Source organism: Diadema antillarum, unplaced genomic scaffold, assembly GCF_040938485.1.
Source record: "Diadema antillarum isolate AM-2024a unplaced genomic scaffold, OU_Dant_1.0 seq00000386_RagTag, whole genome shotgun sequence".
NCBI classification, from domain to species: domain Eukaryota; kingdom Metazoa; phylum Echinodermata; class Echinoidea; order Diadematoida; family Diadematidae; genus Diadema; species Diadema antillarum.
This window is the reverse complement of record NW_027271384.1, coordinates 493,196-515,048: the sequence shown is the minus strand read 5'-3', so window position 1 is coordinate 515,048 and position 21,853 is coordinate 493,196. Positions and strand designations below refer to the sequence as shown.

The 21,853-nt window shown below is 37.7% G+C and overlaps 1 protein-coding gene across 1 annotated transcript in view; it reads right to left on the bottom strand.

The window, feature by feature from the left end:
• The window catches only part of LOC139731824 (uncharacterized), a 30,434-nt gene extending 12,280 nt beyond the window's left edge, over positions 1-18,154 (bottom strand). Inside the window, exons 1-2 of the mRNA XM_071642699.1 lie at positions 17,869-18,154; positions 3,995-4,566 (exon numbers count right to left, since the gene is read on the bottom strand). Of these exons, the coding sequence (XP_071498800.1) occupies positions 3,995-4,566; positions 17,869-18,154 (858 nt within the window). The remainder of the gene's footprint in view (positions 1-3,994; positions 4,567-17,868) is intronic.
• Positions 18,155-21,853: the final 3,699 nt, after the last annotated feature.

The following is a 21,853-nucleotide window of genomic DNA, read 5'->3' as shown; positions in this document are numbered from 1 at the left end:
GCATATTTAATAATACTTAACATTTGTTACACTGATTAACATTTTTAGGTTGGTTATTCATATCCCTAACTCACATTTTTTAAGCACTTAAGCTTTTTTTTTTCATCTGCAAATGATAAATAGTGGCTTTAATTTCCTTCGAATGAATTCAACGGAATTTTGTTCCTCTCACCATAAGGCTAAAATGAAGGTAACGACCTTTATAATGGTCAAGGTTTTCTTTTTTTTTTCTTTGCAAGTGTTATTTCAATGACATTTTATGCGCAAAGTATGAGTAGTCTGGCTTCAGCTTCCAAGTAAAAGTAGTGAAAAATCAAGCGAAAGCTATCATATTATTCCATATGATTGTTAATTCGATAGTTTGAGCTGGATTTTAAGTCATACAATCCGAATATCGAACGCGAGCTTCAATCGATGTTTGTTTGTTTGTTTGTTTGTTTGTTTGTTTGTTTGTTTTGCTTTTTGGTGCAAGTAGTAGAGGCATAAATAAGCAGCAACCTCCACCCACTTTCACTAATCCATCCAAATGTGAACGATTTTCATACAACTGCAGATTTGAAATTATAATCATAATAATTATGAAGTTATGTAATTGGTACTTGTCAAAGTAACTTTGTAACTCAAGCTGAAGCTGCAGAACAAGCAGAATATCTATGGATATTTTTATAGAGAGAGCGAAGGAGAAATATATTCGAGTAGACAAGGAAATGGAACTGGTAGAGGACAGTCTTTATACCTTGAATTGTTTTCTATTTCCTTCACCAATGGACTGACGGGAATTCAAATGAAATATCGAGTCGTAAAATTCAATCATATAAGGTTAATGTGATGCTGCCTGTTACCGTGTAAAAGATGCACAAGTTAGAGCCGAGGAATCTACTGCGTCGTGGTGTGCTTCTGCCAAAATGACAAATAATTGATCAAGTTAGAAATTCCTTATTTACAACTGATAAACGAATGTGTCGTTTTCTTTCTGACAGATCCATTTCACTGATGTTAGATGAATATTTCATCTCCTGGAAAGGCGAGAAGACCAAGTCACCCAGTGACAAGAGAGATAAGAATAGAAAAGACGGGAACACGCTGTCTCGATCCCGATAATGCGATTAATAAAACAAATCATAGGCACGTTGCCTGATTCTGTGGAGAATAAGACGCCAAAATCTTCGCATTACTGCTTGCATAAGAGGGCGAGGATTTGTCAAAAGAGTAGGAGGTGTGTGGTGATTAGGCCCCCAAGGAAACCACTGCCGCCATGTAGGGACCGAGTGTCCTCTCTCTTTTATGCCAATTATGGACATTTTTTATCCTCTCTCCTTCTGTTTTTCTTAAGTCATTAGCGCGTTTGTTTTGTCATGTTAGACGATGACTATTAATTACCCGCTGCGAAATGCCTAGCGGTTCTCCTTCTCTCTCAGCGGAGTGCCAGCTGCTCTCTGGGCTACATCTCCGGGGGAGAGAACCCTTGGATCTTATGATTTCTCTCGCGGAGCGGACCACTTCGAAGCCTTACCAAGCATTTTAATGATCTGTAGCGCAGATGGCACACTGCGACAAATCTCAATTTTCTGGTAAGTTAGTGCTTCCAGCACCCGTATTTGTATTTGCTACACTTTCATGCAACCAACGTCAAATGTAATCATCGTCGAACATTCAAGGTCGAAACAAGGTCTACCTTTAATTCCTTCTCTTGGCGTGTGTTTTTCTTTTTCATCAACATTGACATGTCAACAAGAGAGCCATATATAGTCAAATGGAAAGAAATTAAAAAAAAAAACTTATACACCTCTGAACACGCTCACTCACACACGCAAAAACACATCATTAAAGTAATAAGATGAAAGAGAGATATAGACATATTTATCGTACACATATAAATGAATATATATATACATATATATATATATATATATATATATATATATATATATATATATAAAGAGAGAGAGAGAAAAATGGAGGGAGAAGAGGTTAGGGCCTTAGATTTCCAATAAATGAAGCATAAATTATATAGCCTTGGGTAAAATCTCTTATCTATAGTGATGTGTATCAACGAGAAAATCAAATCAACTTTTGACTCTTGAATAACTCCCAAATTAGTCTAGTTATTTTCCTTTCCTCTCATACAAAACTGTGTGTGTGAGTGTGAGTGTGTGTATGTGTGTGTGTGCGCGTGTGTGTGTGTGTTTTGTGTGCTTGTATATTTTCGTACATGTGTATGTATAGTGTTTCATATCATATCATTAAACCTTTTGGTTTATTCGGGGGAGGGGGAGGAAATAAGGGGACGCGTATATCTTTTAATTGACTGATATACAACAACACTTCAATGCGATGTCTAATTTCAGCACTGCCCTCTCGACGCTGCTTTCAATCCATTCAGACTTTTTAATGAGGGTTTTTCACAATGACAGTTGGGTTGATTACAGCATTATGGCACCGTTGTATGGTCGGGGAAGAATCTGAGATAATTAACCGACTGGTTGGGAAGGAAAAAAACAGAACCATAGAGAGCCGTAGTGAATTTCTTTTGTTTTTAACAAAAAAAAAAAGATCCCAACAATAACTAAACTGCTTAACCACTGTGCTTATTAGCTCATTATTGCGTAAGAATATCTCCGCTAATGACACTGCTGGGATGCCCATTCGTTAAACCCATTTAGTGATAACATCAAAGACATAAATTCGAGCTAATTTCATCTCAAAAGAGCTTATCTTTACGTGGAATTCTATAGAATAAAATAATATACGACCGATTCTATTTACACAACGATGACCTTTGCCGCAGCGTTGCCAAGGCAACTACGCATGGCATGATGTGATTTCCGGCAGAATCCGAGAACCATCTATAATGACGGCCTGTTTCGGTTTATTTCATCATTATTAACATCTTTTTACTTTTATTCAATATACACTTGGCTTCATCCGGATAAAGGGAAGTCAGCAATTAATTTCAAAGAGGGATATATGATTATTTCGTGGATGTGTAATACCGTTATGCAGCTGCCTGAACGAAATACAGTCATGTTAAACAGTTATGAACAGAATTCCTCAATGCGATGAACTGAGTTTTGTTCTTCGATGACCTATAAAGGGACTGCCGTGATACCAACAAAGAAATACATTCTGTGAGTTTGTTCTTTCTGAGTCGATGAAAGTATTATATACTTTGGCAACTCCACTCTTGTTCCCCCCCCCCCATTGTATATTGTCAGATTGTATTGCGTTGCGCGCTTGAAAGACGTCTTCGATCTCTCCGATTGGTTTGCTTGAAGATCAAAACTTTAGAGGGGGGGGGGGGGCTTTGTGCATGCAGGACGTTTACTTTGGTATGAACTTATGCATCAAATTCGAAAGATTTCATCTCTTGAATCTTCCAAGTTGCCTACCGGCATTTCGGTCTCCCCTTTATCTTTATCTTTATCTTTATCTTTATTACCAGCATCAGCATCATCCTTCCTATACATAAAATCATGTACAAGATGTATTATGTACTGTGAACATCATGACAATGATCACTGTTTGGTTACGGAGTGTGGTTTTACCAATAATCATAGTTTTTCTCAATGAATGATGCACATCAATAGACAAAATCAACTCTTATGTTTGATCTATTCCAACTGTCTATGTTGGGGTTTTTTTTTTTATTTGCCTTAGAGGAAGTGAAAACGTAATTTCAGATTTGAGTTCTAAAAAATGTTTTGATGTATTTCTGTTCAAAAAACAAAAAAAAAATGCAGCGAGTGAGGTCACATTTAAAGGGACTAAATAGGAAATGAACATCAAAATATTTTTTTACATACCTGTCATAAAAGCCATTTTCAAAAACACAAATGTATTTTGTATTGTAAATGATGAAATGAAATGACATATTGAACATCAGTAATTCATCATCATCATCATTATTTCTGCTACTATGAAATCACTGGTGTTCGATTCCTTAAAGGTGATAGATCAAGACTTAGTTAATCAAGCAGCTAGTGACGTCACTCACCTGAACTCTAACCTCAGGTAGATTGACTTTCAGAGCCAATTCCTCACGGCTGTAAACGTCTGGGTAGTGGGATTTCTCAAACGCCCTCTCCAGCTCATGGAGCTGATAGGTAGTGAACGTCGTTCGATTCCGTCGATGTTTCTTCTTTTTCTCCTCGCTCTCATCACCGTCGATTTCGGTTACCCCCTCGTCGCAGAACGACGACCTCGCCAGCTGCCCATGGGGTGAAGAGTGAGCTCGTTTGTGGCCGGCCTTCATGTGAAGCGGGCTGGTCGCACCCGAGTCGCTTTGGTCGCTGGATGTGTTGCAGCTGAGCGCGTTGTCGCTTTCGGGCGGCGTCAGCGATTCGCCGAAGCCCGGTGACACCGGGGTCCGGATCGCCAGCGACTTGGCGTCGGTGCAGATCGCATGGCGATCACTGGCATGTGGAGATGTTGCCGAATGTTTTCTTCCGTCGTCGTTTTCCTCGTCCTCGTCATCGTTTCCGTCATTGCTGCACGCGTGGTCATGACCATAGTCTCGCTCATGCCCAATCGTCATTCCACCGCTAGACTCCTTCTGATGGGTGTCATCTAAACAGTAAATGAAAAATACCGGGAGAAGAAAATCAACGTTGATTAATGGTTCCATCCAAACTCGGTTTGTCTTTCGACATCATGCAAGACATGTAGCGTTGTGCGTTGTTGGATACAAATTGTAGTACTGGTAAAATATACAGTCATCACTCACACATGCGCACCATCACAAACTCTCACGTCTAATGAAAAAAAAACACCCAACAACAACAAATATAAATGCATGCGTGTGTGTGATAATGTGTGTGTCTGAATGAAACTAAGTATAATATTAATAATCGTTACAAAATGTAATTGGCATGTGATTATTACTATCATAGGCGCACAAAAACGAACATACACTCTCTCCTATTATATATAAATATATATATATATATATATACATACATGTATATATATGTGTATTTGATTATGTATATATATATATATGTGTGTGTGTGTGTGTGTGCGTGTATATATATATATACATATATATGCACATAGAGAATGAAATTAGACTTGAGGCGGACATTGCTCTCGAGTCTAATTTCTTTCACTATACTAGTATATGCTACCCACTATATATATATATATATATATATATATATATATATATATATATATATATATATATATATATTCATAAACACATATTAGGGACATAGTAATGTTGATGATGATGATGATGATCGTACAAGTGTATATAGTGTTGCTGGTCTTGCGTAAAGATTGATGATATTGAAGGATGGCGCCACTCCATGTAAAAGGCTGCATGGTAAGATGAAAACTTCCATCACTTTATTATTGCAGCAAACACTTCCTGAAAGTCTATCTCTTTCATATTCATGTTTTGCTTTAATCGGAGCTTTTTCAGACTCTTCTTCTTGTCAGTTTTTTCCCGTTTAAGCGAAGATTAACGATTCCCGTTTGCAATTGCAAGATAAATTTGTGAATGCTAATAGGCCACTGCGTCACGCTTCGACAGAATAAGCGATGCAAGGTCATCAACTGTGCTGGCGATAAATGGTAGATAAAATTGACAAATTCCCCAAAGAATGTGATAATTGACCTGGGGAATAAAACGCGCGGGGAAATACACATTACAGCAATCAAACAATAATGGCGCAATGTGGCAATAGTTTGATATGTTTATTCAAACACCAGCTCCTAATAGAATCATACCCCGCGGCCAGATTGTGATTTATAGAGCTTTTGCGCTAAATACGCCACAGCGTAATTTGGCGGGATCGCCAAATCACCTTTGAGACGACCTAAGGGTGCAAAGAAGCCCAAGAAGAGGGAGAGAGATGGAAGGGGGGGGGGGTGAAACACTAATGTGAAATTCACGTTCATCTTGATAACGAGTCAAATTATTTTATATCTTCCTTTTTTTTTTCTCTTACTCTCACTCTCCCCTACTTTTCTCCCGCTTTCGGACATCAAAACGTTGGTGTCATTAATCTAGAACGAGCGCTGGAAGTGAAACCACGCACCCGCGACGGGCGAAATGGCCGAGGTATGACTCGCTCAATTTGTCCCATTCAGGGAAGAAATCGGCGCTGGGAGACTCGTTAGAGCGGGGCTCCCTCTACTCCAACAGGAGAAGAATAAAAAAGGAGAAAAAAAGGAAGAAGATAAAGGAAAAGGAGAGGGATACAGCTAAGACGAGCTCCCCCAAGCGATTCAAAATAATGAGAAGACGCCCACCCTTCGGGGGCAAACAGTAATTGCATAATGATGGCAGAAAATACAGTGGGCGAGTAATGGCCGGATTCTATAATGGCGGAAGACAAGACGAAGAAGAGTAGGACTCAGAACTAAGAAAAGGATGCGAGGCTTCCTATAAATGTCATCAGTTAGGTAGGTCATATAGAAATTATGAAGTTCGTGTATTAATAAACAACGCCTCCACACTCTTTCCCTAGTTTGCAATTCATAACATAACTTACATCGAAAATTAGTCGATGTGGATGTTATCCCGTTTGACGGTGTTCTGATGGAAAAACATCTTATTTGCAGATGGCACCCTTTTCAATGTACTCTTTTACGTCATTCGTTGGGAGAGTAGCTCACTAAACTATCTGTATCTGTATACAGTGTATGTTTTAATAACGCAACCCTTCCTCTCAAATAGAATAGTTATTAGGCAGGAAAGTCTCTGCAATTCACCCAAAATAAACCAATGAATCGCGGGTGATGCTCATCCGAAGATTTGTTCTTGTTTGATCGCTTGATCGGTATCACCTGAACCACAGACTATACAATGCTTATGACATGTAGTATTTCATTTCAGGTATAAAGTGTCAGTGACTTTGGAGTTTCCCTATAATACTATGTTTTGCCCGACGCGGTGTACCAGAGTTGATAACAAGGACGGTGATTACTGTAATTCAAAGTGCATGGAGAGATGATGTTACAGATTTGTCTGCAACGGGTGCCATTAATGATCCTCAGGCGTGATTGTTCTCGCAAATCTGAATGAGTGTAAAACGTTTGTATGTATTTGTGATTAAATATAATTCATATATATATATATTCCCTTTATACCCAGTCACTGACTTGCTGACTGGATGATTTTGACTTAGGAAACAATTATCAATATAGTCTCTCCCTCCACCCCCCCTCTCTCTCTCTCTCTCTCTTAGTCACCACTCATTTCATGCAAAAGATATTATGTCTGTTTTATTTGATAAGCGTCAAGCCGCTGTGCGATTCCATTCAAGCGAGAAGCAGAAATGATTTCTGTTGCAACCTTTTTTTCTCCCTCTCTTTTCCCTTCAATACGCGTTTATGAAAATAGCTACTAGTATGAGAGGAATAAGAGCATGTGGAAGAAAAGGTAATGGTAATATTTAACTTTGTTTTCAATTTTATAACTGCCTTATGATTATATACCACTTCACATATACATCAATGTTGTAATTTATATGAAATTAATCAGTTTTATGTAATACACAGATAGATGGATATACTGGCAGACATAAAGAGAAAAAGAGAGATCCTTAAAGGTCATGTTTACCATTGGGAGCAGCGACTTAAAATATGTTCGAGATATCACTTTTGATGCATATGTGTAGGTCGGTTGTATCACAAAACGTCTTATCATATAAACATTTTCTAATAAAGCCTAACAATATACAAGGAGATATCACTATTTTTCTTACTAAACCATAACTGTGGACGGTTTAGTCTAGAAATAACCTTTTATATTATAACTATTGTTCCCATTGTGTATATTTAGCAATGCTTAACATTGATTATACAAATTCAAACACAGACTCACATTTTTATGGTGGTTGTTTCTATCCCTATAACTCACATTTTAGAACTATTTTCAGGCACCTAAGCCTGGTTTCTGTTTCATCTGCAAATGTAAATAATGCCTTTAATGCTCTAGACTGAGGTAATGACAATGAACTCTTGATTGACACGATACAGCAGGAAGGATTATTTCGTTTATATCTTCAGAATCTCTTCTATTTAGCTAGAAGATGATAATGTGCCAGTACGGTCAGGACAATAACAACCTCCGTGAACTTTACAAGAGCTCTGCACTCTTTGAGATAAACAAGGCAAAATGTAGATCAAAAAGGTAGTTTATCATCTTAATTGCGTCATCTCTGGCATCTGGGAGTTTGGAGCGAAGGGACACTGCTCATAATCATTAGCGTAGCGTACGAGGAATTGCCTAATAGCTCGCATGTGTAAGTTCGATTTTCCGTTCATTCCATATCATCGTCATCACAATTCATCATATTTTCATGCCGGACCTCACTGCCGTGCTATCGGTACCTTTCTGCTCGTCAATTAATTGGATTAATTTCGTGGCGTGCACGCTTTCAGGCCCAATTACGGACTGCTTCGCAAACTCCGGACCTGCCGGAGCATGATGAACTGACATAAATAATTTTTCGAGGAAAATGGTGGATGGATAAAGTTTGATGGGAACATTTCGATTCAAACTTCGAACCCGATCGGAAAATCGCAAATGCGATTGATTTCGCTCGTGTGTTAGAAATTCTGCTGTTTGTCAAAATGCTGATGAGTAGAACTTTAATTCAGAAGTATCCTTCCATGTGTATTTGCGTGAATTCAATCAAACTTGTATGAGCGGAGCGACCATATAAAACTCCGCCAAACGACATCGTGTAGTAAAAGGAAACGCACATCAAGACGACAACCAATCTAACGTGCCCAGCCAACAATAATTTTGGTGCTGCTGGAAGGTTGAAAAGATACCAACAACGTGCACCTGAAGACGTGAGAAAAACAAAAACAAAAAGAAGAAGAACAACAACAACAACAAAAAGATCAACAACAACAACAAAGAACACAATAACCTTGAATGGAGACTAACCAATCAAAGACAAACAGGAAGTTGGGACGTTTGGTACGGACATCAAGCAAAGAATTACAAATATGAGAATTATTTGGTTCAAAGTTCAAAGCATTGTAAAATGTTTGTAAAATCATGGTAGATGACGTCATAAACAGGTTTTTGGACAAAGTTGTGTACGTGTGCATGTATAACAGTGTATAGAAACCTTGATAACGTCTCCGTCACAATGTAAGCGAAGGGGGAGGGGGTTACAGCAGCCCCCCCCCCCCCCACACACACACACACTTTTAGCTCTTCAAACAAAGTCGAACAAAAAGTCGTAAAGATGCTAAAAAATAGTAAAAACCCATTACTTCCATAGGGCTCCGTCAGCAGATTCCCTCCGTCGAAAGGGGGGGGGGGGGTCGATTGATCATTGACCCCCGCCGCACCCCCCCCCCCATGAAAATATTAAAGTTTCGAGGCCTCTGTCTAAAATGCCATCTACTAGTATCTACAAAGCCGCATTTACCTTGAGCCGTCTCAGTAGACCCTTTTTTCCCTGTAGACATTATATTATGTGTGTGATTAAATAATATACAATATACCTGTCACACAGTTGAAGCATCGACGTATTAGACATTCCTTATTCATTAATTCACATTAGTGGAATTGATGAGCTGTATGCATGATAGTTTATACGCTTGTTATGAATACCCTAGTTTTGCCCAATGGCAGGAAATTACCTGATAGTACCGATAGATAATAGCTTGCCATCAAGGTGGCCTTGTGTAATGAAGCTAGATATATCACGCGGCCGTGCGAGGAACAAAGCAATTATAAATTCAAGACTACATTATTACTAAATATACCTAATCTGAATTAAGCAAGCACAATCTGCGCGCAATGAGATTGGTAAGAGCAGTTCGAAAGAATTAGAATTACACAGACACACACTCTCTCTCTTACACACGCATGACACACACACACACACACGCACACACACACACACATACACACAAAATCAACCGGCAATGACGAAATATTTTTGGCATAAAACGACAGTGTATAAGATGTGACCGTTGTGTACTCGTAAACAAAAGATGTGATCAGTTATCTTAACTTCATTTGTGTCTACCTTTGAAGACTATGGAAGGAAGAAGTTCGACTGTCCTTTCGCGGACTATTAGATTGAAGGTCATCATACCTTTTGAAGCATGGATAATGATCCCAATCAGTACTTCACGCCTCCGATTCTACCTTGAGTGCATAATGAAGAGCTAAAGACGACATCATTATTATTTAGTCCATTTTGAATTTTTTTGCTCTTCGAGAGCAAGCATATCTGAAAGGAATGAATTACTGAGAGATTTTCTCACTAACATTGCATCAACTTTTTTTTTCTGATGGAAATTTTTAAACCAATCAAATTTATGTGACACTTTTTGGGGGGCTTCATTTAGATTTTAATTTACTGGGAGGCAGTTTGAAGAAATATATCACTTTGAAGCATAGAAAAATTGACATTAACCAAAGTATTGCCGGTCATAACATGCAGCTTTATCAACATTTTGCACCTACTTCAAATTCAAATTCGTAATAAGTTCGCCAAGCTGCTATCGGTAAAATCTATTGAAAAATATTTTCAGCGTGGTTGATTGCTGTACAAAATACGTTGTCCTTGAGGTTTGGATAAACATATAGCCCTGAGATGAACAAGAAAATGAAGTGGAATGTGTATATATATATTATATATATATATTATATGTATATGTCATGTATTTAAGATATATGCATTTTTTCTGGATGACATATTTCATAATATGTTGAAAAGCACTTTAAACTTTGCATCTTGTGGATAAAGAGCTTGATGTCAAATAAGTATTTTTTGTTACCATTATCATGGTATTACATTTCATGTTATCAGATTTTATTCAATGTAATCAACATCGTCACAGAGACAAAATACATGAGATAAGAAAATTGTGTGTCTAAGCAATATCTGGATTCTACCAGAGTATTAATTGTGAGTTATCCTTGCTGAAAATTGGCCAAAGTTCCAATACGACAACATAATGACAGTAAATGAAAGCAGAAAGACAAGAAGAGAGAGGACTGAGTTAAAGAACCTAACCCTGATGTGAGAAGACAATCAACAAAATGGAGCAATGGATGATAGACACATGCCTGTTGTCAGAAGAAGTTTAGGTGAACGTGGTGTATGGGTATACCATTATTGCCAAGACATTTACCCAGGACAGAATCTGACACGGTCGTAATGAAGCAACTCTTTTGTGGGAAATTAGACCAAGGTAACGCGGATGTCATGCACAAATTACCATGAAGGACCTTTTAGTATTCAATTGTAATGGTTGTTCAGGATAATGATGATAATAAAGGACATTTAAATTGCGCAGCTACTATGATAATATACTCTACTGCGCATTACACAGTAATAATCACGACATACTTAATTCTAACATAGAATGCATTGTTCCAAAGATGAGTTTTTAACCTGGTCTTAAACTCATTAACTGTAGATGCTTGCCTTAACTTAAAGTAACAGAGGGAGATTATTCCATAATTTCGGTGCAGGATGAACAGAAATCATCATTTTGAAAATTGCCTGGTAGCTCTTCCGTCTCACAGTGAGTGATCAAGATTAGTTTTGTGTTTTCAACTATCTTATGTTTCCGTGGATTCAAGGGAAAACATAATTCTCATATCCCGGCAGAACTGTTGATTTTTGCCCTAAGGCGTACACGTATGCATTAGAAATGTGTGAAATCTCGCTGTGATAAAACGATTTCTGTTGCGTAATTATGAATATTAGCCAAAAAAAAAAAAGGATTCGCCGCAAGTACGACAGTCTAAGAGCATAACCGATCTTGGCTGCTATATGTCATTTTGTATAATCAATTATCGATAATCGACAAATCAGCCAACCACTCCCCAATCTGCCGCGCAAGAGGGAATCGCGCGCAGCTTGTTGGAAAATACGATTGCCTGGGTACGATCGATCGTCATGTAATGTTCTATAATATATGCAGGGAGGTACGTATCGTGATAAGGGATAGACTCCTACCCCCTTGGTTCTATACCTATCCTCAATGCTGTATAAAAGTCGTGTACTGGGATCGAAATCATTCTACTCATTAGATCTCAAGATACTCTAAAACAATAATTCATCATTCTGGCAAAGCGCGTCAGCCCGGTATGAAGTTTGTTGGCAGAATCAGGGAAGCTGGGGTAGAATTTTTCGATGTATTGTAAACAAATTTCAAATGATGGAAGATGAATTTTGAGCCCCTCTGACAACTATGCTTTGGCTTTACGTGAAATGAGGAACCGCTCACGTTTCAGCGATATGACATTTTAGATTGACAGGTTATGAAATAGAATTGGTTTGATACAAAGGAGGAAGAGAATTACATGAGTACAGAAAATGTATTTGATATCCGGTAATATTATGTAGGGAGATTTTATCGTCATATTTCCCCTCTCAGCTTGATCAATTTGCCACGATTTCATGTATAATGAAAACACGCCAATTGAAAACAAAATAATAATGATTGAAATGTCATACCTTGTTATTCTTAGTTGTAAAGGAGATGGTTAAAACAATCACTGCCCTTCAAATTAATCATATTACTCGACGATGAAAATGCTGCTGTCTCGGCCATTTTCTTTTTAATGGGAAGAAGAATTTTTACTAGCTCCAAATCATTGAGCAAGAATGCTTGTGTAGAACCATATTCAGAAAAAAAAAAATAATGGTAGGAGGTAACAATAATTGTCATTATTCTGACGAATGACGCGTAATTCAAAGCACCCCCGCCATTTCATCATCGAGGAGTGTACAAGTGTTTTTTTTTTAATAGAAATGATTGCATGGGTTCTCTACAAGTGATGGTTATGAAAACGTCAGCGACCCCGATATTATATAACATCTACTTTTACTAGAACTACAGAGAAATGTAAGTCTGTTAAGGTAGATTTACCCAAATGAACAATTTGGATCGGAACCTGTGATTAAAAAAAAAACACAGCGAAATCATCTGTATGGGCAATTGATTTATGCTTAATTAAATGTTTACAATCTTTCGGGAGAAACATTTTTATGCACTAGACACCGTTTCATGAAAGTTGTCAGTCTCTGACAATTTCAGTAAAATCTTTGGTTCTGACTGTTACCATGGTGATTGTCAGAATCTGACAACTTTTTTGGGCTGACAACTTTCATGAAACGATGCCCTGCACGAGACGCGCAAAGGATAGATTGATCATATGCATCGTTCTACAGAGAAAGAGGAAAATCTCAGTCATGTGTGAAAACATGTCTTTAAAAAGTATGATTTAATATAGAGATTGCACGCATCATTGCGTCTACGTTAGAGTTGATCTTAAGATTCGCGTTCAAACCCATTGTGGTAGAAATGTCACTATAACACTTATTTAATTTTTTCACTCTGTAAACCTTAGGCAATGAGCGAAATGATATGAACTATGAACAAAAATATCAAAAAGAAATATTATTTTTATCACGAAATAATAAAAAACTATAAAGGGACCATCTTTATTTATACTTGCCGAGGCCCAATTACGATTACATCAACAAGGAAATGAGAAATCAAAACAAACAAACAAACAAAAACAAAAACAAACCAACAACAACAACAGCAACAACAAACAAACAAAAATACGTAGCAGGGCTATAAGTACCCACTAATCTAATCATCACGATTTTGATGTTAAAGCGCAAGCCCACACCATGTTCACGTTGAACTAAAGTTTGATCAAATTCGGACCTATAAAATCACGACATGGAATTTAGTTTTTATGTCAGTATATGTCTCAGCAACTCCTTCAGAATAGATAAGCTGTGAGAATAATATCATCAACTCATAAACGCCCCATTGCTACATGCACACGTCAACCTTAAAAAAAGTGTTGGTCAATTTAGCTGTTTCCTGAAAACATGAGTATAACTCGACATTTAGTTCAACTATTTTGCACACGCTCTTCAAGCGTGAATAATTAGCGGAGCTACTTGGAGTTGTTGGTCGACTGATTTTAGAAGTAATCTATCTTTTCTAGCACTTTTATCAGGTCGTGATTATGATTGGTTTACGTTGGCAATTTTTCATACTTTCACCCATAGCTCTCATATTTTCTCCCATTTGATGTAACCTGCATATACCACTCTTTTTGTCTGTTTTCTCCCTATTCATGAAATCTTCCTAAACATGGTGGTGAATTTAACTTGAAACGTCAAAGATATCAAACATAATTGTCTTGCTTTGCAGCAGCGACGTATAATACAAATTCCTGTTGCACAAACAAACCTTTACTGATCGCTTGTCAAACAAATATATGCCGCTTACGTAATTTGATAAGAAACAAGACCTTCTAATTATTTTTATTCATTACAAAGCAAAACGATCAAACATATCTAATAAATCCTGAGTGTCCTGGAGGCTCTTCAAACTTTAAGAGCAATTCGTTGAACCTTTACTGTAAAGAAAAGAACAGACTTAAGACAAGGTCACATAGCTAGCAATGGCTGTTACGGCTTTGCTTCTGCAAATCAGAGTATATTTAGGTGTAAAATCTTTAACCCCAAATTTACAGTTTGAGCATAAACTACTTACATTAATTACATTGATCAATAATTTCTTATCGGTTTTCTGAGAACGACCACTCTTTTTCCTTGAAATGAAAATAAAAACGATACTAGTTAAAGTTCTCCGGCGGTGGATTATTCTTTTTGTGCAGGAAACGTTTCAAGGTATATTCTTTCCATTTGGTTCTTGAAGGCGTCTTATAATTATATACTGTTACTCGCATGCAGAGGTGTGGTGTTGTTGTTGTTGTTGTTGGTGATGATGATGGTGATAATGATGTTGACTGTGGTGCACATTAATGCAGCATTCCCATTCCTCCCTGTCAAATTCCAAAATGGCAGACACATTCACAGATTGTGATCTGAATCTGTTGGTGCGTGAATTACACCAATGAAATATACAGTGTAATCACTAAACGACTAGCTATACAATTACATAATCGCCTTCATGCCAAGATTCAAATCTAGTTATTCAACCTAACATTATCAACTATTCTACAAGCAGATGTGGCTTGTAGAGTAATTATTTTCTCTTTTTTTTTGGGGGGGGGGACATTTTGTCATTGCTACCAATTTGTGAGTTTTCGAGTGTTCGAAGTTGCGCAGAGTTGTTTCTCCTTAAATGACAACATAAGTAAAGTATAGTTTTACATTTATTCTCGTATCGAGTCATGATCATCTCTATACTATCTGCCATCACATTGATGTGGATGATTTCATCTTTCGCTCACAGCACCTCCTTGACATATTATAACGGTATAAAAGGAAACAGTTGATTCTGCTCATTTACATGGAGGTATCATTTTCTACGCATTGTAACACTTAATCTTTGGAATCCTCTCGGCTTTGAATTTCGATCTCGAGAACTCCAAGACTGACTTCCAAGCAGTTTATGGTCTATATTGTAAGCTAGTGTGTTTTTCATCAGATGTAGTGTGACCAAATAATGTTTCAATATCTGCTTTATCCATGGCATGGTTAATGGATACAGGAGCTCTCCCTCGTATGACCTCTCCTCAGTGTGGATATGTCCTTGGTATATTTGTCCTTGTATATAACATTTTCTATACCTCAGCCACGTAGTTAGAGTGACATAAACAAAAACAATAACAAAAGCCGTCACATATGTAACCTAGTGATTATCCCAAGATGCGTTTTACAGCAGTAGAACGATAATATCTATACATGATTTCATCTTATCCGCGAAACACGATTGTGATGCTGACAAAATACAATGGACAGATAACTGCAGGTTGCCTTAAATACGTGCAAACATTATACTGCTCAAAATGGTACCAGCTAAACCAGACACCGGCGATGCACGCTCCGCCAGCGGCTTCTGCCCGGACACGCTTGGTAACGCTCGCTAAGTGTACACATTATTTTTACCTGTACACCACTTAATTCGATTAAAAGCATGCATCAATTAATTATGACAACGTTAAGCAACCGGAACGAATTGCCTGAATTTATGCCGTTGGAAGAGGGAGACGGGGTAGAAGGGAAGAGTGAGGGCGAGGGAAGGGGAAAGGAAAAGGGAAATGGGATGACACGGGAGGTGGAATCCCACCTCCCTGGATGACAGTAGCTGTTATACACGGGGAGTCTTCTGTGTACAACCGACACCAGCTTGTTTTAGAATTGATCAAAAAGTCCTGTGACCTTCCTTTGACCTAGTTTTTTTTTTCCTCATAAATCGGATATTTCAAAATACGATGAAATTTACCTTAGCACAGTCAAATTCAAGTGGATAAACTGCATACTGATATGCTATTAATTTGACAGAAAAAAAGGACATGCGTTCGTACAAAATATCTCACATTCTATCTAAAATAATAAAGCATTACAAAATTCTGGGTTAATTTCAGAAGACAGACATATAACTGGAAGAGTAGCTCTCACTCCAATGTCAAAGAGAGACCATTATAAAATCTCCTCAACAGACGATATTCTTTAGGCCTATTATGAAATATTGAAAACGTAAATTGCAGTATAGGGTCACAAGTTTAGTTATGATATACATAAACAACAAATTTATTTGAATATAAACTGGTATTCCAGCTGTGATATAACTGTATAAATATAATCATATAAATGATGCAAAATAATTAATATATGACTCTGTAGGAGTGCATGAGAAGCTAAGCTAGACAGATTCTGTCTGTTTGTCTGTATCTGTCTCTGATTTCACTCAAGCTGTATGAACCGCAAGATCAAAAGGAGATGTGAAAATATCTTGAATTTCGAACAGAAAAAAACTGTACAACGTCCTGAGAAAAAGCATCCGAAAAAAAAAGGTTTTAAAGCATCAAAGACGGTATTAGCCCACATCATATTTTGTTTCTCTCTTCCTGTTACCACACTTCCGAAAAGCAGGAACACTTGTTATAGTCCGCGATAACCAGCCATTATGTCCAGCTCGAGGAAGCGTAAAAATGTCAAACAGTAGCATTAATTACAATCGGCTCAGGCTGTAAGTAACTTTAAAATTTCTTTGGAGTTATGAAGTCATTGAATTCTTTAATGCATATCAGTCCTCGAAGTTCAGAATGATGCTAATTGTTCCACACGGGGAGTCGTTTTACGTTAATACATACTAGCATTGGAATCCTCTCAAAATTTTCTCTATAACATTGTAATGATGATGCCCTTACTATCTGCGTTACATTTACCAGCTATACTTTAGCTGAACATGTGCTACATGAATAGATTCTGGATGATAAACTTTGATACATATACGTGTTGAGTGATCCACTTTTTAAAAGCCCTGCTTTTTAGTGGACCACTGTTTTCTTTTTTATACTTACTTTTCAGTCTGTCTTGCACTGTATGCATTGCTGTTCTTTGCTATTCTACTTAATTGCACACAAAGATGTTGTTATGTACTTTGTGATCCACACTATATATATTATGTATTTTATACAAATTGATAAAAACAACATGATTTCTGTAATGTATTATCTTTACATTTTGTTTCACCCTTCTGTTAGATGGAAATAAATGATAATTGAATTGAATTGAATTGAATTGAATTGAATTGAATTGAATTGAATTGAATTGAATTGAATTGAACATATCTTAAATGGGATGGAAGCTTCTTGGAAGGCATAATATGGCTTGACAGCGTAAACGAGCATACTTATGGTATCACTGACATTAACGAAGGTTTCTCGAATTTCAGTATGGTTGGAAATAATGATAATGAAGCCAGGATTTTCCCTGGCCCTTTCTTTTCATGTAATTGTTCAGAGACTTTCCCCCCTCTCCCTCCTCTTATTCTACGGTGATTATTTACTTGATCTAATCAGAAGATTCATTCAGTGTCTCCATTATCAATCCGAAAGAAAACTTAACAACTTTGATTGCAATGTCTACGAACCTTTTTTGAAAAAGGGTGATCCTTGCGCCGTTGGATCCGACATGCCGAGTGCGTGTTGCAAGTCTCCGCCGGGACGAGAAATGGTGGAAAACATGCCCACAATGGGATTTAGTCCGGGAAACAGGGGATGAAAGGGCGCACTTGAGCGCGAGTGCTGCTTGATACCTAAGATCGAGTCGATGGAGTGACTTGGCCGAGACGGTCGGGCGGCATCTTCCGACACCAGATCCGACGACAACCGCCGCTCGATCCGCGGTAAGCACGAGGTAGGGGAGGTGAGCGCCATACTTCGGTCCGGCGGAGAGGGGTGGGCTACGGTCGATGTTGTGGCGGATGCACGGTGTGTCGTTTCCGTAGTCATGGATAGATCGAGCTCGAGGAATCGCTATTTCAGTGATGATGGGAATGCAGTCCTTTCAAAAAAGAAAAAAAAAAAGCTTAGGATAAATTCTGTTTCACTGACGATGCTAAATTTTCACTTCAGTCTTCAGTCGCGTGCAGATATATGCTTTCTCCAGTAAGGTCATCTCATCGTTTTAATATCAAAATGTGATTAAATCGATCGTCTGAATTACGATCTCAATTAGATGATGCAAGTCATGTTACAAGTCCTCCAGTGCATTATGTTTGTTTGATTGTGGTTTTTTCCTCCTTAAGGACGACTAGAAAGCGTTGATAATTTGCAGAGTTTTTGACCTGAGAGAAGAATGGTGAAATGTTGCTCCTAAAATGTCGGAAAACCGAGCACGGGTCTCACATAAAAGATAAGAGATAAATTCAGTCCCGCCAATGACATTAGGTATGATAATCCTAGTTTCTCTATACGCAAAGCTCGAGCTGCTGGGCGGAGCTTGCGACTCCCCCCTCGATGTTTGATTGACGTCCAATTACTGACCAATAACTAACGCTGCTTTGTACTCGCGATCGCATGCGCCAAACATAGCGGTAGTAGAATGGTACGTCAAGTCTCGTCACACCCGAAGTATTTTTTATCTTTCTCTATCCGTCCTTATTATTGTCAATGCAGCCTCATTGCACCCTCAATTCACTATCTATCTTCTTCTTCTTTCTTTTTTCCAGACGTCGTCTGACTATCTTGAGTTAAAGTACGCATCAAGCTAGCAGCAAACAAAGGAGGGTTGCATGGATCGAAATGGCAACCTATTGTTATCCAAACGAAAGGAGAACATCGGGCGGACAACCGAGCACTAATTAGGAGCCTCTTTATTCGAATGCTACTATACTAGGATATTCTGCAGGTTTTCTTTTTTTGTACATTTACTTCAGTCATCTACACTTAATCCGGCGAACGAACGACTCCAAATATATCTGCATTTTCCTTCTTCTAGCTCCCCCCCCCCCCCCCCCCCCTCTCTCTCTCTCTCTCTCTTCCCCAGTATTCCTCTGTAATCCCCTCCTTCCGTACGAAAAATTAATTGATGAATCTGAAGATATAGATTTATAAATTAATCATTGTTGCCATTTAGAATCTACATTGCAGCATTTACCATATTACGAAGCTACGAACCTAATGCATTTGGAATTTAATAATGGCTCGACAATGTGTCAAGGACAGTACAACAATCATGTTTCCTTTTTTCGTCAAGTTTCATCATTTTCAGCATTTCTATCTAACATGTTGTCACAACACACCATTCTCATTACCATCTCATCAATGTTACATAACATTACAACACAGACAACCCATATCTTATTTGTCTTTTGACCTTGCAACCATAAGGCAACACCCGTGCAATATACCATAATATTGTACCTCATTAGATCATCTGAATTAATAAAACCTGGCTGAATTCAATCTATTTTGCTTCTAATTACTTTCTTTGACAACACATGTTACAGAATGAATGCTAAGGAATAAGTAACTTTCGTGTCTGTCAAAACATATTACTTCATAATATGAATGCTTGATTTGCTGTTTATAGACGCCATACACGCAAGTGGGACTCAGTATTCAGTAATAGGCCAAGTACGCACAATAAAAAATCGTCTATAGTCACTATAATTATACGTTGAAGTGATGCAGAGAAGTATGCCATCATCCGTTCCTATGGTTTCTTAGTCACACTTTTTCACACACACACATACACACACACGATGTGATACATGTATATAAGCACCCTACAGAGCGCTGACTGGAACTTCCCACCTTCAGTTGGACGTTGAATACCACATTTATACATGCGGAAAATAATGATATCATGTGAGCTGTTTGTGTTTGTATTTTATCTGAAAAAAAAATGAACATAAAGTGTGACTATGACGTAAACAAACAATTTATCTTTGTAAATGAACATAAAGCAATTCTTATCTGACGTCCTGATTCGTAGCTTCATGCAGTACTTATTTTGCACAGATTTTATGTGATGAGAATCATGACAACTTCAATTCATCTTACAAATCCACAAAAGAAGAGACCGCCATCAGAACGAAGTTTTATCAGGATGGTGACCACCGAACTAATTTTTGGTAAAGCGTCAGGATTTCCGTAGCTTTTCAGGTGGAATGAGCGCATTATAAGAGCCCACTATTATAATCATTATTTCATAATTAAAAAAGAACAAAAAATAATGTGAACATGATAGTTTGTAAGAGTACTTGTTGTTTAATGCGAGCGTAATGTGTGTGGCGTGGGGGATGGGTCCTAGGTGTTTGGTCATGTATGTAGGTACTAAGGCTAGGGGAAAAAGTTTAGATGTGGTTAGATTGGAGTAAAGATGCCTGTAACCCTTTTTGTATATTTGAATAATGTCTTAACACTACTTTCATGAAGAAAAAAAATATTTGTGTAAAGAGGAAACATTTGGGTTGTTTTGGAGCAGTGTCTTAACAAAGCGTTTCATTTTGACATACTGTTTATTTTAATGCGCAATATCCTATACGTTTTGCACTTAACCCTAAATTTCAGAATCATTTTTGTTGTTTTTTTTTCAGATCTCTATGTATTTGGTTTCCTATCAAGTTTATAACACTTTGTGTGAATTTCTTGTTATCTTTTTTTTTTCTATACTAGACACGGGCAGATCATAATCATAATAGATCACACACTTGAAACTTAGAACCTGAATCATCTGAAAATGCTCGAATCACACAATTGATTTTTATATTAGGCTTTGGTGGTGACGCGTTACAGATTATGACAAAAGCATAAGTTGAAACAGCATTATTTCACTGTGATGCCATAGGGCGTTAGAATTTCTTATAGATGATGTTTGTTTTATAATGAAATACTCCGCGATCCATCGTGTGCAATTTCATTCACAGTGGGTGTCGAAGGATATACAGAAGGAGAGTGTGTACCTCCGCAATTTAAAGAGTAGGTCCCGAGGGTAATTCAATGTGTTTTCCCCGTTCCCCGCTTAGGGACCCTTTATCTCTTTCTTTTTTTCTGCTATATACAACACTAATTGTCTCGGTCTACCATATCTTTTTAGTATTATTCATTTCAATGTCTCTCTAGTATACCGCTCTTCGTCTACCACTCACAGTAAAGTGGTTTGCGAAAGACTACATTTTGGCATTCCGTAATTTCCTCCTGTTTATAATCACTTCACCCTGCGATGATTTAGCTTCAACAATGCTATTAAGATCTCAGTTTTTCTGATCCATTTTCTGTAATCTTCGCTGCAAGCACTTGATGTCCATGCCAAAACAAGAGAGAAATTTCGAGATAAAAATCAATTTTCTTTGCGATTCATTTTGTTTTTATTTATTTAAGTTGAATAAAAAAATGTTACGAAACGTTATACTTATAGAAACTCTTTGAAAAGTACATATTAATTGCAACTCTTGGTTATTAACGACAAACCTTGTCTATTAATTGGATTCTTTGTTGTAATCGAGGGCAATCCGCAGCAGTCGACCTAGTTAGAGTCAACTTTTTGATTGTTGCGGGAAAATACGCTTGCTGTCGGCAATTTTGAATGCCGGCGGGAAGAGGTACTCTCTAAAAAAAAATCGAGTGAAA